Source organism: Peromyscus leucopus, chromosome 7 (assembly GCF_004664715.2).
Source record: "Peromyscus leucopus breed LL Stock chromosome 7, UCI_PerLeu_2.1, whole genome shotgun sequence".
Classification (NCBI taxonomy): Eukaryota; Metazoa; Chordata; class Mammalia; order Rodentia; family Cricetidae; genus Peromyscus; species Peromyscus leucopus.
Window position 1 is genome coordinate 28,261,989 of NC_051069.1, and position 17,053 is coordinate 28,279,041.

Consider the following 17,053-nt stretch of genomic DNA (forward strand, 5'->3'; position numbering starts at 1 on the left):
CCAGTGCCCCTGAAGTCCCCCAAACTAAGCCAGGCAGGGTGGCAAGTCTGTAGGCCCAGGATTTGCAACACTGAGGCAGGAGGACCAAGATCAACGTGCGCTTCATAGTAAGACCCTGGTAAGGTTTAGGATTAGACTCAAGAAATGAGTCTTCCAAATCTGTGGGATCATTTTGCCCATTTCCAGCTCTCCAAAGCAACATGAGAAACCTATAGAAATCATATATATCTACTAGAAATTAATTCCATCCATTATTGATTCTACTGTCTCTACTAAGAAAACTGCAGCAAAGATAAAACACATCCCTTTGTTTGCTATTAACTGCTATGTGAATTTGGCAGATTTGTACGTAAGCAAATAATAAAATCCATAACTCTTTATTACTAAGGGTTTATTTACACAATGCTTTAGACATAATAAAAAATAAGTTACAGTACAAAAGTGCTCGTAGGAAGGAGACACTGAACAAGGCTGTGATAGCCCATGAGTATTCAGACAAGACACAAGTTGCAAGTTCACTGGAGAGTTTTTAACTACTTCAGTACACCTATGGAACATACATGGGTCATTGTTTAAAGAAATATCCAGTTGTTGTATTCACAATGGTGAATTATGAAGAACAGGAGAAAACACAGATCTAACTTGTAGCTTCAAAACTAGGTATCAAAACATTTTTAGGCCAGGATATGGTGGCTCACGCCTTCAATCCCAGCACTAGGGAGGCAGAGGCAGTGGGGCTTTCTATGACTTCAAGGCAAGGCCAGCCTGGTCTACAGAGAGGTCCAGAGTAGCCAAGGCAACAAACAGATCCTGTCTTAATTAACAGAGAGAGAGAGAGAGAGAGAGAGAGAGAGAGAGAGAGAGAGAGAGAGAGAGAAACAACAACAAAAGAGAACATTTTAAAGGCAGTATGAAAAGCAAAATGAGATGTATGGAATGAATTTCAAGACCAAGGTTCACATGGAAATGATGTCAACTTGTTTTAAAGACTGGGTAAAATGTCAAGGTCCTGTGTCTAGAAATACAATCTATTGGAAATTCCAGTTTGTTAGAAGAAGTAATCTGTGCAGCAGTCTAATGAGGATTAAAACATCACATTGTAAAGATTCACTTTTAGATGTTCTCTGTTCTCCCAACAATGCTGTTGTGACTTGTGTGCACACACCAAGGAACCAGATGCAAAGGAGAAATCCATCCCTCTTCTTCCCATAGCCCACTTGAAAAACTTGCTTTATACTCAAATTAAGGCAAAAATAAAATTGATTCATTACCTTTAAGTAGTTTTGGTATTTCTTTGGTCCCTGCCAAATTCTCCTTAAAACAAGGTGAATTAAAACCAAAAGAACTTTAAAGAATTTCTTTCAGTTCTCACACTTACATAAGACTGTGCAAAATGGTCATTTGCTTGGGTTGGCCTTTTTCACACGTCCAAATTAATTTTAAGTTGTAATACAATGATATCACAAAGTCAGCAAATGAGCTGAGCTCTGCTGAGGGAGACAGAGCACAGTAAGCAAGCTGTACTCAGTACAAAGCTGCAGTGAGCTGGATGTGGTGGTGCACCTTCAACCCCAGCACTTGAGAGCTGAACTTTAAGGCCTGCTCCGCATAGCTAGTTCTAGACCAGCCAGTGATACATAGTGAGAACTTGTCTAAAAATAAATAAATATAAAAACGGCCATGAGCTATTCTTCTGGTAGCATCTGCTGGTGTACTGGTGTTCTCGTGACCTTCTGTAGTTACTGTGGTTAGACTTGTACTGTTACCTACAAGCCTTGGATTAACTGTCAAAAAATCTAGGATACTGAACAAATTCAGTCAAACAAGATGTGGCTACTTCTTAAGGACAACCATGAAAATCAGACTTCCAGTGTGAATTTGGGGTTTGCTATTCATCAAAAATGGCTGGGAGGAGGAGGTTTAGCTCACCTTTTTTATGATTTATTTTCATTTTACGTATGGGGGTTTTGCCTGCATGGATGTACATGTACTAGATGTATGCAGTGCCCCCAGACACTAGAAGAGGGTGTCACATGCCCTAGAACCGGAGTTATTGATGGTTGTGAGTCAACATGTGGGTGCTGAACTGGGGTCTTCCATAAGAGCAACCAGTGCTCCTAAAGGTTGAGCCACCTCTCCAGACCCCTTAGCACACTTCTGTGCTGTTCTAAAGAAACTCAAATGTGAGAAGAAATATCACCTGGCAGGCAGGCTAGCTGGCTTTTCTGCCCCTTGATGCCAATACACACGGGAGTACAGGAGTCACACCCCACAGGCATATGGAAGGACAAAACTGTAACTTCCCAGTTTACAAAAGCTAATACACACCCGCACTCTGGGATTAGGTAAAACCCTAGTAATGAAGGTACACAAGAGTCTAGCAGCATCTGCTCAGGAAGAGTCCTAAGCTGCTCGGCAGGGGCGTTGCTCATCTGGGCAGGTTTGTGCTGCAGAACTTGCAGGATGGCAGGTCATCACTAGAAAAGTTTCCATTGACTTCAAGAGGAACTAATGTCCTTGAAAATCCTCAGCTTCCTGGAATACAAAAGTTTAAAAGGATAATGTCCATGAGAAGAGTGTAAGAGGAATACCTGGCAGTGCCCATCACACACCCACAACATCCATAACCTGCTCCTCATGGAAAATATTCTTAAGCTTACTCTCCCACTAATTCGATTTTTAATTTCAAAGGACTTACTTCCTGCTCTGTGTTACATGGTTCTCAGATCCCGTGTCTTTTTTGTGCTGTGTTTTGTTTTCTTGAGATAGGATCTTACTATGTAGCCCTGGCTAGCCCGGCACTCACGGGTGTAGCTAGGACTGGCCTAGAACTCACAATAGTCCTCCTGCCTCAGCCTCCCAAGTGTTGGGATTATAAGCATGTGTCACCACGCTAGCAGTGTCTTTTCTAAGAGCCTTTCGTGGACACATGGGTAACTACAGGTCATTCACATGCTTACATCCCATGCCTTCTTCCCCCATTGATTAAATCAACATAAAGGAAAATAGATTAGTCAATGTGTAGAATTCATGCACTGCTTACCTTGAAAATTTTTCCTTTCTTTTTGGCATTGTTTATTATTTTGTTTTATGACAAGTTTTTTTTTAAATTATAGACTTACCTCTACATATTATAACATACATTTTTAAAACTTGTTTTCCTTTGTAACCATAATACCATTATATACTTACTAAGACCTAATAACTCCCTAATATCCACACTCATGTTCATATTCAAAATCTTAATTACAGCCTCCATTATTTTTTTTCAAACAAGGTCTCACTACGTAGCCCTGGCTGCCCTGGAACTCACTATGTAGCCCAGGCTGGCCTTGAACTCAGAAGTCCACCTGTCTCTTCCTCTTGAGTGCTGGAATTAAAATCAAGTACTATACCACCCTGCCAAGCCCAACCTCCTAACTTTTTATAATTTGTTTAGATTTGTATCTTCTATCAGAAACCACAGGCTACACTTGATGATGTTAGTTTGTTAAATTTCCTTTAAACTTTATTCAGATTTATTTATTTTACTTAATGAGTGTTTTGCCTGCATTTTTGTATGTGCACCACATGTTTGCTGTGCCCAAAGAGTTCAGAAGAGGATGTTGGATCCCCTGGACCTGGTTATGGATGGTTGTGAGCCACCATGTGGGTGCTAAGAACTGAACTCAGGACCTCTGCAAGAGCAGGAAGTGTTCTTACCCACTGAGCCATCTCTCTGATCCTTAGGTCACTTACCACCATGCCATAAATGACTTATAATAAAAACCAAACCATCAGATATAAATCTTTTCATTAAAAATGATTTATTGGGCTGGAGAGATAGTTCTGTTGGCAAAGTGCTTGCCATACAGGAATAAGGACAAGTTCTGTCACCAGAACCCATGTAAACAACCGGGCATGGTGGCACATGCTGAGAACCCAAGCACAGGTGGAGCAGAGAGAGGCTTTGGTGGCCACATAGCCTAGCTCAAACAGCAAGTGCCAGGCTGTCGAGAGATTGCCACACAGACACACACACAAGAAACCATCATCAACAACAACAACAACCCAAGGGAGATGGCACCAATTGTCATCTGATCTCCACATGCTTATGCACATGCGCGCGCGCGCGCGCGCGCGCGCGCGCACACACACACACACACACACACACACACACACACACTGATTTATTCACCTGTTGGAAGTTCATCATTGGTGGTGGTTAATATAACCCCCAAACCTCAAAATGTAGAGTTCTCTCATATGCACAAGCACCCTGAAAGGCGAAGTCATCTACGAAGCTAATAGGAGACCAATCTGCCTTCTAAACAGGAATGTCATCGGCCATGTACAGTGACCAGAGAGATCCATCCATGGGGGTGATGGGCTAAACAGCTGGGCAAGCTGAAGACAGAAGTCACCCACGTGTGACCCTTACCTCACAGTGCTAGTCTTCCAAATATACAGAGACCTTGTTCTCTTGTTGGAGTTTTTCCTCTTCTTTGCTGAAACAAAGGAATAGGAGCCAAACGTCAGGTGAGCAAGACAGGAAGCAAAGGTGGCAGGTCTCAGAGCAGCACCAGGTAAGGTGCCCGGCCCCAGGCCCCGTGCTTTAGGAAGAAGTACATACGCCTGGAGTCCGTTCAAGCTACAGAGAGCTGAACCGCCAGTGCTGTGTAAGGAATAATACTGATGCCCCCACGTGTCCTATGAGTCTGAACGCAGACACTTCAGAATGTGAGAGAAGTCCCCTGAGATCTAACATAGTACAGCGGAAGTTTAATGTGCACACCTGTACTTCACCATTGTGTCTTACTTCTAATGTCTACGCTCCTCTGCAAAAAGGGGAACTTGGTGGGTTTTTTTTTTTTTTGGGGGGGGGGGGGTTGGCTTAGAACTCCTCTTTATTGATTATATTCTCTTCAAACCAGACTGCCATCAATGGGTTCCTTAGATGCTTCCCAAAGAATTACATGTATTTCAGTAAATATTTACTAATTAAAAATAAATAAGTGATTCTGAGGTAATTATAAATCCATATGCAAAAGAATGGAGACTCTAAAATTATATCCAAAACTTAACTCAAAATACACCAAAGATATATGTAAGAATGTGACTGAAAATATAAAATTCTTAGAAGAGATGGACTTCATCAAAACGGACAACTTTTGTGTCTTAATGGATAATATTCAAGAAGGAGCAGAGAGCACAGAATGGGAGCAATTTCAGGTAACTGAAATTGTAACTGAAAGGGGACAGGCACCCTTATAGCTCAACAATAAGAAGACATCCATCTTAGTTTGAGGTTGGGCAGACTATCTGAACAGACACATTTCCAGAGACATTCTATAAACAGCCACTAAACACATGGGAGGAGGAGGCGGGCCATTAGTCATCACTAAGATGCAAATCAAAATCTCACTGAGACAACACCTCACATCCACTAGAGGGCAATAGTCAAAAGTGAATGCTGGTGAGAATGTAGAGAAATTCTAATGTCCATACATTGCTGATAGGAATGTATTGACTGTTACGGGAAAATGGTTAGTCAATTCCTCCAAAAATTCAATAGTTACCAGTGACTTGGCAATGTCCCTTCATTATTGGGAGAACTGAAAGTATTTGTACACAAAAATTGGTGTAGAGTATGTTCATTGTGATTGATATTAGTTTTAAGAGCCAAGAAGAAGAAGAAAAAAAAAAAAACTATATGTCCATCACCTGAAGAGAAAAATGATGTGATGTGCCCACTATAGTGGAACATCATACAGCCATAAAAAAGAATGAAGTAAGATGGGGAGACAGTTGAGTGTGTAAACTGCTTGCTGTTCAAGGATCTAAGTTCAGATCTCCTGGTGCCATGTAAAAAGCCTCAGGTGTGGCAGTGAACCCCTTTAGTCTTAGGTGGAGACAGAAGGATCCCAGAGGCTTGCTAGACAGCCAGTCTATCCAATCAGTGAGCCCCAAGCTCAGTGAGAGATCATGTCTCAAAGAACATAGAGAGCAATCGAGGAAGACACCCAATGTGTACCTCTGACCTCCACATGGGCACACACATGCACTTAGCACACACAAAAACTATGAAGTAGTGACTATTTTACAACATTGACAACTTTTGAGAACATACTGAATGAAAGAAGCTAGATACAAAAGGTCGCATATTTCAAGGTTCTACTTACGTTAAATGCTCAGGATAGACACAGCCCCACAGACAGAGAGCAGGTGAGTAGCTGTCGAGCCGGTGGGAGGAGCGAGGACTAGAAGATAGGGGTTTCTCTAGGGGCAAATGCTTAAAAGGTTCTAGAATTGGTGATTATTGCACAACTTTGTGTATATTTAAAAGGGTGCATTTTCTTTCTAAGGTTTATTTTTATTTTATTTGAGTGTTTCGCCTGTGAATATGTAAGTGCAGAACCCACAGAAACCAAAAGAGAGCATCAGATCCCCTGGATCTGGAGTCACAGGCAGTTTTGAGCCACCGAATGGAAGCTGGGAACCAAACCCAGGTCCTCTGCAAGAGCAGGCAGTGTTCTTAACCGTTACGCCGTCTCTTCTTCCCAGATGAGTGCATGTTATAGCTTCTAAACTTTATCTCATTTTAAAATGTGCAATGAACACTTACAGTCAGCACAGCAAACTTGCCCAGCCACCAATTCAGTGGCTGCTGAGTGTCTTGCCCTGCGGCTCTTACAAGCCCAGTTCCCTTCACAGAGGAGTCTTTTAAAGCTGCACATGTTCGCTTTTTTATGCCACCAAAAATCCCACATAATGAATGAATTTCTTTGGTGAGGTCTTTTGTAAAATTAAGAACCCTTTCGGATTTTGTTATTGTTGCTGTTTAAAGATTTATTTTGTTTTTAAGTTATGTGTATGTGTCTATCTGGATGCAGGTTTGTGCACATCAGTGCAGGTGATCACAGAGGCCAGAGGTGCTGCATCCTGGAGCCTGTGTCAAAGGCTGCTGTGAGCTGCCATGTGGGTGCTGGAAACCGAACATAGGTCCTCTGCAAGCGCACTCTATGCTCTTAACCACTGAGCCATCTCTCAAGCCCCATTAAGAAGCACTTTGTAAAGTTACTACCCATGTCCTAATTTATCTGTCCTGTGAAGTGGAACTTCTCACACATTTGGTCAAAAGCAAAAGCGACTGTTCAACAGCTGTTTGGCCCCGTTGAAAAAAATCCCAAGAGCCACCCCAAGAGTACGAGCAGGCACTCCCACCAGGGCTCTCTCAGCCTTACGATTTTATCCCCTCATCTTTCTCAGCCCTTTTCGCCCATCGCCTTTTCCGGAAGTGCTGGAAGAGGACCACGGCGATTACTATTATGATCATCACTGCGCACGCAGAGCCAATGGCCACAGCCAGGAAGAAGATCTCAGAGAAGGGCACTGTGGGGAGAAAAAGACAAGACAGAGCAGTGAGGTGAAATCTAAAGACAGTAACAGTGCAGCTCATCATCAACCAGACTCTCCCTTTCTCCTACTTTGGAGAATAAAATAGCACATCATGTTGTAGCCTTTGGCAGCAGGGGAAACCTGCTCAGACTACATCAGGGCTTCTCTAGTGTGATTCTAGAAGCAGTGACCTCACCACTGGAGAGCTTTGAAGGGAAATTCTCAGGCCCCACCCCAAACACGCTGGACTAGAAGCACTGGGGTAAATCCAGCCACCTGCGTTCGGACATGTCCTCCAGGTGCCGGTGACGACACCCAAGCACTGAGAACCACTGAGTCAGTTAAACTGCCCGGTAATTCAAGTTACTGCTAACCTAGTCAGAACTATGTCCAACTCAGTCCTGCATAACTCTACTCACCCCTTCATTCAGTCAGGCTTTAAAGCACCTACTGTGTTCCTGTCACTATGATAGAAATGAAAGGTCACAAGCATTATACCCACGGCACTGTGCAGGGGGTGTGTGTGTATGTGTGTGTGTGTGTGTGTGTGTGTGTGTGTGTGTGTGTGTGTTTTCCATCCCCCAGAAGACAGACAAGTAAAACAATAACCCTAAGAGCCAGAAAGGACATCAAGAGAATGTCTATGCCAGGAGTTTCCAGCCTAGAATCCATCAGGAAGGCTAAAAAAAGTTCCAGGGGATCCAGTGCCTTCTTCTGGCCTCTGTGGGCACCAGGCACACAAGCAGTGCACAGATATACATGCACCAACACACATATAATAGACAAATGGAGTCTCTGCAAGCGTACATCCATGTCTTGTTTTTTGTTTGTTTGTTTGTTTGTTTGTTTTTCCTTTTCCGGAGCTGAGGCCTGAACTCCAGGGCCTTGCATTTGCTAGGCAAGCGCTCTACCACTGAGCTAAATCCCCAACCCCCATCCATTTCTTAAAGTAGGGAAACAGGGCCATGGCTTTCTGTAGGCTCTCAAAAAAATATCGATTCTGACTTGTTAAACCACTGCTTTTTGTGTGTTGGTTTTGTTGTTATTGTTGTTTGCTTTCTGTTGTTTTTGTTTGTAGTTTGGGTTTTTTTGCCTAACCTATCAGAAAAAAGCAAAAACAACTGAGGTCTGAAGATATTGCATTGTGCTCAGATGATTCATGTAGACCACACAGCTGTCTCTTGGTAGAGCCTGGAAAGACGGCTTGAGGGTGATCTGGGTAATGGTGACAGGAAACAACCTTGACACACAAAGATGTTTTAAACAATGCTGTGTGTTAGTTAAGAACACACGCCTCCTCAGCTCTTAAGAAGCTGAGTTAGGAGGATCTCAAGTTTGAGGCCAGGCTAGGCTACATAGAGAGAGCTTTTCTCAAACACACACATGTGCATGAGAGCTAGCTCTATCTTATTAACTGTGTGACCTGGGTTATTTATTATTTATTTTTATTGAATCTCAGTTTCCTCCCATGTTAAGACATAACAATATCCATTTCTTGGATGCTTATATAAAAAATTAGCCAGGCAGTGGTGGCGCATGCCTTTAATCCCAGCACTCAGGAGGCAGAGACAGGTAGATCTGGGTGAGTTCAAGGCCAGCCTGGGCTACAGAGTGAGTTCCAGGACCAGCTCCAAAGCTATACAGAGAAATCCTGTCGGGGGGAGGGGGGTTTGGAGGGAGGAACCAATTTCTATAAATTGTGCCTGCCCATAATAAATGAGTCTGGAGAGATGACTCAGCAGTTAAGAGCACTGGTTGCTTTTTCAAAGGACCTGGGTTCGATTCCCAGCACCCACATGGCAGCTCACAACTGTAACTCCAATTCCAGGGGATCTGACACCCTCTTCTGGCCTCCATGGGCACCAGGCACTTAAATGGTGCACAGACATACATGCAAGCAAACCATCCATGCACATAAAATAATAATTTTAAAATTGTTGTTAAAAGAATAAATAAAATGCATCATGTAAAGCTCCTGACAGCCAGGAGCACAGAGTGAACACTGGTAACCATTATTGGTAGTGTGTCAGGATTAAATGAGATAATGTGTGCCAAGCACTTTGGCTTGTGCCTGGCACACAGGTACTCAATATGCATCTGGAATAAATGAGAGAATGAACTGACCTATTGTGAGTCTTTTTTATCAGAGTTCCTTCCTGTCCCTTTCAGGATCCCAAGGCCATTCTTGTCACAGATTCCTCAGATCTCTTTACTTTGTTTCCACGACCAAACAAAGCCTGTATTTTTTCACCCCAGGATCTCTCAGTCTCTGAAGTTCCCAGCCCTGAAGCCCTGGGCCCTCTCTCCCTTTCAACATCACAAAAGACGGCACTTTTTTTTTTTTAATTTACTTTTTTTTTTGTCAGCCCTCACTTCCTAAAACCTACCGGTGTGCACCACGCTGAGCCGGATGGACCCTACCAGACCATCGACGTCAGGTGGGTTCTTCACCTGGCAGGTATATGTCCCATTGTCATCGAACTGCAGCTTCCAGAGGATGATGGAGACATCATACCGCTCAGGGTTCCCATCCCAGACCACCCGGTCCTTGAACCGTCCGCTCATGGGTCTGAAGGGATCCATATGATAGTAGAACACCTACAGAGAAGAAAGGATGATCTCTCCCACTCTGTACGGGGCGGGAGGCTGAGATGGGGGGGGGTGGAAGAGAAGCCTCAGCAAGTCCCGGAACACTCTCTGGCTTCTCCTTTCTCGGATCTATCACTCTCTGTCCCAAGAACTGGTTCCCAACTTAACCCCAGGCATGTGGCCCACACAGTAAAGGCAAGGGGGAAAAAAAAAAGGATTGCGTTAATACAGTGGTTCTCAACCTTCCTAATGCTGAGACCCTTTAATACAGTTCCTCATGTTGTGGCGCCCCCCAGCCAAGCTACTTCAGAAGTGTAATTTTGGTCCTGTTATGAATCGTAGTGTAAATATCCATGTTTTCCTCCGATGGTCTTAGGCGACCCCTGTGAAAGAGTCCTACGATCTCGAGGTTGAGAGTCGCAGCCTGACTACATTCCTAGTCAAGGGTCTGCTGGAAGGTGACAAGAATGTACTTACAAACTGCTCACGGCCCCCATCTCGAGGGCGGAAATTCCATGTCACTGTTAGGGCATCGCCCACAGGGGCAAAGCTGGAGAAAGTGCATTTTAACCGCACGTCTGTCCCGTTGACTGCCTCCAGGGCCCCGGACGTGTAAATCTCCACAGCTGCTGTAGGGCGAAGGGCTGCAAGGAAGGAAGGAAAAGGTTAACAGCGGTGTAGCGTTGAAGAGAAAAAAAAAAAAAAAAAAAAAAAAAAAACAACCCCGCTGACACCTTCCAAATAAGCCAGCCTCCAAACTCACTTCACCTGAGGTCTGCATACACTCCTACCTACACACAACCTTGACCCTCCCATCCCGAGGGCCAATTAAAAGTTCTGCCCAGCAAACTACCTGGTGCGCTCACTTTCTTCAAAGCCTCACGGTACCAACTTCAGAACTATAACCACAAACTACAAAGATCAGCCAATAAGACGGAAAGCAGAAACAAAAAAATCCAAACGTTGGTCAGACATGGAGTATTAAGATCAAGCAATAAAGCATATGTTTTTTTTTTTTTTTTTCAAAAAAAAAAAATGTCTCCAGGCAGGTACGTTTCCCAGCCTGCAGACTTGGGACTGCTATGCTACTAGCCTGCAGGTTAATCCACCCCAGCAGCTGCGCTTGCCTGCACCCCTGGAACACTTACACCACGTGGAGAATTTACAAGTTCGGTGTGTGCATTGGGGCCGCTTCAAAACCACAGCGGGGCTCTCGCTCTGATAATCTATCTAGGTTTGCTCGGTGGTGCGGCAGACAAAATCCTCCCACAGAAATCCAAGGGGCAAATCTAGCCAGCAGACCGAGGCTGAGAGCCGCCACACAAAGATGGTGTGTAACCTGAGATCAGAAAGCCCTGTCTGTGCCTGAATCACGAGCGGCCAAACACACCTAAACCTGTTTGCCCAAAGCACTGCCCCAAAGCAACCCACCGAACTGAAGTTTCGGGGCAGTCTGGACTAGAACGAACTGCAGCCGGGTCTGGGGCTCCCCACAGCGCGTTTGAGACTTCTTCAAGCCATGAGCGCTATCTTTACACAGAGTGGGCGGTGGAGGAAAAAACTAGAAGCCCGCCAGTTCTTACCTGTGAGCTGTAAGCCCAGGAGAAGTGGAAGCACTCGCGCAGGGCTCTTTCCATACATCAGGGAAAGCCAGCCGTGGCCCCGGAGGCCAGACCCGGCAGACCCAGGGCTCCAGCACCCTGCCAAGGCCAAAGCCAGGACGAGCGGGCACCGCAGTTTTTCTCCCAGAGAGGTCCGAGTCCCTCACCTACGGGAAGGTGCACAGCACAGCCAGCCAGCCGTGACTCATCCCGCCCCGGCCGGTGCAGCGCTGGAATGAAAGGTGGGGCCTCCGCACCCAGCTCCCTCCTCCCGGTTCTCCCTTCCCGCCCTCCTCCACACTCCAGCCCTCTGCGCAAAGGTCTCAGACTCCCCGGTCCTCTCTTTACTTTTCCGTTCATCTGACCGAGGCCTGGCCTCCGGATGGCTTCAGAAGCAGCCAGAGGAGGTGGTGCCAATTTGAAATGTCCCAAGCTGCTCTGGGCTTGGCCACACACACCCTTTTAAAATAAGCTATAGTCTTGCCTAGGAAGTGAGCATAGAAAATAGCTTGCTGTGATTCTCGCCCTCGGGGCTACATAACCTAGGGCCTGGCTCAGCGCAACTCCCAGAAAGAATGGGAGTTCCTTCGGCCCCTCTGGGAACCCAGTCCCACCCATGACGCCGGCAGTCTTTCCTAAGATCTCAAGGCGGGATCCTTTCCCTGATCAGCACAGCTTGTCCACCTCAGCACAGTTTGCAAAGTACTTCCCTGGCTGTCCTTTCATCTCCACAGCCCTCTGGGAAGAGAGTAACAGCCCAGGAGGTAAGCAATTGCCTGGAGTCTTTTTGAGTTTTATTTTACAGTTTGAGACAGTCTCATGATGTAGCCCAGGCTGGGCCCTGAACTTGTCATGCCATTACCCAGCTTTGGCAATCAATACTCAGGGATTAAACCCATGACCTTGCGCTTACTAGGCTAGTGCTCTGGCACTGAGTGAGGTACACCCACAGCCCTATGGGACTCTTTCTACGGGCATGTGCTCCCTGCCCACAAAACAAAGTCTGACACGGGTGATCAGACAGTGAACTCTCAAGCAATTAGTCATTCAGAAGGAAAACCTTTCCTGTGCCCACTTTTAGGACAGCCACCTATGTGAGAGGGTCTAAGACACTGAGATAAAGGGCTTCCTCCTCTAAGAGTCCCAGATTCAGGACACAGCAGCAGGCTGACCAAAACAGAAGACCAAAGACAGCATGCAGTTAAAAAGTGGGCGGAGGCAGCTCTGTGAGTATTGGCGCCACCAAGCCAACAAACTGGCCACCTGAGCTCTCTCTGGAACCCACACGGTGGAAGGAGAGAATCAATACCTGAAAGCTGTCCTCCGACCTCCACATGGATGCTACGGTATGCAGGCGCACATGCACACACACACACACACACACACACACACACACACACACACACACACACAAGTTAAAATGTAATTAACATTTTTTTTAAAAAGTAGGCCAGACGGGGGATGGTGCCCTGAACACAATCGGGTTGCCCTTATCCTTGGATTAGCTATCTAGAAACTTTTTAGTGACTCATGGTCTTCTAGCTGAGTCCTGGAACAAAGGGTACTAGGAAGGGAAACAAGGGCCAGGCTGAGTAGAAAAATAAAGAACTATCAGGCTAGGGGTACACACAGTTCGAGGACAGAGCTTGTGCACAAGACCTGTCAAGTGGGCGATAAAATAAAAATGACGAAATTCCACCCAAACGAACGTACATACGAGGAAAAAAGGAAAGCAGGGGAGAGAGGTGGAACAAAATGAGTAGCCAGACACTCAAACCTACTCATTAACTTGAGGGGCCCAAGGGCCGCCCCAGAGGGAGGTCAGTTGCATGCTAGCGCCGATGTGTTACTGTAATGAGTGTTTCTGGAAGAGAACCTGGCTCCTTCACCAGCCTCTAGGTCTTTCTGAGCAGCCCAAACCGAAAACTCCCGGGATGCTGAGTGAGTGGCCTTTACATGGTGCTAAAATGCAGTCTTTCCTGTTTGTAGGTCAGAAGAAGTCAGCTCTCAGAATGTGCTGGAGAAAAAAAGTTAAAGGAAACTTCATCTTGGTCGACCGACGTTAAGCTTTGCAGAGAAACGCAGTTCCAGAAGGAGAGAGAGGAGCAGGCAGAGGTTAAGTTGACAGCAAATTGCAAAATTCAGTGGGAGGTGGAGTTAGCTGGAGGACACAGAAGCACAGCAGGTGAGGAATCAGGGCAGGGCCACTGAACAGAATGGAAAGCCTGTTGTCGGAGCAGAGGAATCTCCCCAGCCGCCAGATGCCCTGAGAGCTGGCAGCCAGCCCCCCGCTCTGAGGGGCACAGCTGCCCGGATCCCATTCCTCAGTTCAGGTCAAGTTCTTGGCGGTGTGCTTGGCAACACCCAGTTCCTTCCAGTCAACAGGAGAGGCTTCAAGTCACTCACCGTTCCCCACCCCTGGGTGAGGAAGGCGGCCAAGAGCTGAATCTGTTATGAGAAAACTACAAGTAAAAAGACCATGGCCCCTCAGTATTCCAGAGATACCGGCGTGCAGGGCTTCAATCCAAACTAGAGGCACCTGAGAACAGCTGAGGAATAGTTTGCGTCTTGGCAAATGAAACAACAAATGAAAGAAAGAAATTCTGAAGATTACAAGGAAATAGTCAAAGACCCTGCTTTTCCCCTTAAACTTTTCCAGAGAAGTCTTGATTGTCGTTAAAATGTGTACCATAACCTCAGGGTACCATCTGTCCCAACTGTCTACACAGGTAGCTGGAGGATATTAGACCTCCGCAGGCAGGAAACTCACCAGAGGCTCAGAAGACCTAAAGACACTGCTTGCACCAATTATTTGTAAAACTTGTATTTCCCAGCATCCTAGGGAAAAAAAAAACCCACAAACAAAAACACCTGCTATTTCCAACATTAGAAGTCAGCATTCTGTGCAGCAAGGAAAAACATATAATTTAGCTTTTAGGGTTGTTCAAACAAAGCTTTTGTTTACTCAAAAGTTTCTGCCAGGGTCCTCCTAAGGGGGAAAAATGTATTAGATGCTTTCTGTGGACTAGGAATGTAGCTCAGGAATGCACTCGCCTAGCATGCAGGATGGCCCTAGGCTCCATCCTCAGCACTGTGGAAAGCTGGGCATGGTAAGACACACCTGTAATCCCAGCTTTCAGGAGGTGAGGGCCAGAAAAGCAGGTCAAAGTCAGCCTCAGCTTTGTATTTGAGGCTAAGCATTTGAAGAGAACCTAGACTGTGTGAGAGCCTGTCCATACATAGAGAGGGAGGGCAAAGGGAGAGGGTAAAGGGAAGAGGGCATGTTAAAATGCTTCTCATATGCTGATCTAGACATGCAAAGTAGAATAAAACATTTGGATCTGGCACCATCTGAAGAGTATTCAGAGGGGCATCTGGATAGTCAATCACATTTGAATTTGATCCTTAAAAAATTAGGTAGGAATTCCGGGCTGGAGAGAGGGCTTAGCAGTGAAGAGCACTGACTGTTCTTCCAGAGGCCCCGGGTTCAATTCCTAGCACCCACATGGCAGCTCATAACTGTCTGTAACTCCAGTTCCACTGGACCCTCACACAGACATACACACAGGCAAAACACCAATGCACATAAAATAAAAATAAATCAATTATTTAAAAAAAAAAAAAGGTAAGAATTCTGGGAAGAAACAGGGTTTTCCTGTTGGGACAGATGGATAGGATGTGGCAGCTACAGAGATCAGTGGCCACCACCTCTCAATCCTTGACTGCTGGGAGGAGCAGTAGACCAGGCGAGAAGCTTAGACCTCCTTGGGCAGCATCCTCACTGGTCATCCAAGGAGTATGGGCTTGGTCCCAGCTGAAGGCTAACCTGTAACTTAATAGCACAGCCCAAGAGAACATGGGGGATCCCCAGGCCCTCCCATCCATCTTGCCATATGCATCTCTTCATTACATCCTTTGTAGCATCCTTCACACTAAAGCAGTAGGGTGTGTGTGTGTGTGTGTGTGTGTGTGTGTGTGTTAAGAAGAGTCTCTCTAGGGTGGAATTACATTGCTATTTCTCAGACCCATTAAAAATAAAAATATTTGGGGCTGGAGAGATGGCTCTGTAGTTAGGAGTGCTTGCTGCTCATCTAGAGGACTGGAATTCTGTTCCTAGCAGCCCCATCAAGTAGCTCACAACCAACTGCTTCTGCAGGGGTCCAACATCATCATCTTCTGGCTTCTGCAGGCACTGCACTCATGTGCACAAAACCACACACAGACATATGTAGACAGGTATAACATAATTTTAAAAGAAAAATTAAAAATCTTTAAAAAAAAATAATAAAAACCAGGCTTAGGCTGTAGCTCAGTGGTAAAGCGCATGCCTCACATGCTTGACATCTTGGGTTCCAACCTCAGCTTGCAGTGAAAAAGGAAGAAGAATGGGCTGAGGAGGGCAAGGAAGAAGGAAACTGAAATACCAGCCAACACTTAGTCTCCTGGCTTTCTCATGGATTCTGGCCTAGAAGCCAGGATGAAAGTATCTATTTTTAGAAGACTCGAAGATTCCCAGCCTTCCCAATAACTACCAGCTGCAGCATCCTTTTAACATTCCTCGGCTTTAGAGAGCATGTTCAAGGTAAGAAAGAGAGCGAAAGATGGCGACCTACCAACTGAGAGGTGGCCTCTGTGTCCCAAAGAAGAGTGTGTTCCCTTTCGTCCTCTACCTTGCCTTGGATGTCCTAGGCATAATCCAAATAGAGTCTGGGGCTGAGGATGGGCTCTCTGTGTCCATGGAAACCAGAGGATGAGAACTCTATCCTGTATCCTTGCTGCACATAGTTTATCCTCTCCGTAAAGCCTTGGGTTCCTCTTTTAATTTTAGAGGAGAGACAACATTCCCTCATTATCAGCCCAAGGAAGAGACTTGGAAGTTTAACCTTTCACTTACTCCTGAGGGAAGCCAGATGGATGCACAGGATGGAGAGAAAGGACATCTTTGAAGAGACTTGGAAGAGGCTCTCCGAGCACTTGTCCACATACTGACAGCCATCCATACAACATTGAAACGATGGAGAACAGTTTACTGTCATATTACAGCTTCACTATTCTCTCTGTTAGTTACTGTATTACAATTGGTTACTGTGATCAGCTTTCATTCTTAGGAAACCCATTCATTCAACTACTTTCCCCCCTTCTGAATTATGGGAGGCATGATCATCAAAGCTGGGGTCAAATGGAAGCTCAGTGATTTATTCACTGTGTGACTTCAAGCAGTCATTTCATTCTCTGTTCCTCATTTATCTCAGGTAGACAATGGGGAGAAAAAAAAAACAATATGTGCCCACATAGGCAGATCTAAGAATAAACTGATAAGTTCTATGCTCAGTGCACACAGAAAATATTCAGAAAATTTTAGCCATTTGTGGTTTTACTTAGGTAAGATGCTGAAAAACTATTTCACATGGCCTCTTTGGGGGAAACGCCTAACTATGTCTTTTATAGATCTGCAACTACCCTAGCAATTCTATCCCAAGGTATTT

General features: G+C 45.4%; 1 protein-coding gene across 1 annotated transcript; it reads right to left on the bottom strand.

Annotated features, from left to right (window-relative positions):
• Positions 1-361: 361 nt before the first annotated feature.
• Mpzl2 (myelin protein zero like 2) lies at positions 362-11,885 on the bottom strand. The gene is made up of 6 exons (XM_028866419.2): positions 11,550-11,885; positions 10,444-10,610; positions 9,765-9,975; positions 7,224-7,371; positions 4,421-4,487; positions 362-2,535 (listed from the first exon to the last, which is right to left on the bottom strand). Exons 1-5 carry the CDS (start codon positions 11,605-11,607, stop codon positions 4,430-4,432), a joined length of 642 nt encoding a protein of 213 aa, XP_028722252.1. The 5' UTR covers positions 11,608-11,885; the 3' UTR covers positions 362-2,535; positions 4,421-4,429.
• Positions 11,886-17,053: the final 5,168 nt, after the last annotated feature.

Excerpts from the sequence above, each read along its gene's own strand:
- Mpzl2 (XM_028866419.2), bottom strand. The coding sequence starts at position 11,607 with ATGTATGGAAAGAGCCCTGCGCGAGTGCTTCCACTTCTCCTGGGCTTA. Across the intron at positions 10,611-11,549 it reads CCTGGGCTTACAGCTCACAG|CCCTTCGCCCTACAGCAGCT; the intron begins GTAAGAACTGGC and ends CCTTCCTTGCAG. Across the intron at positions 9,976-10,443 it reads ATGGGGGCCGTGAGCAGTTT|GTGTTCTACTATCATATGGA; the intron begins GTAAGTACATTC and ends TCTTCTCTGTAG.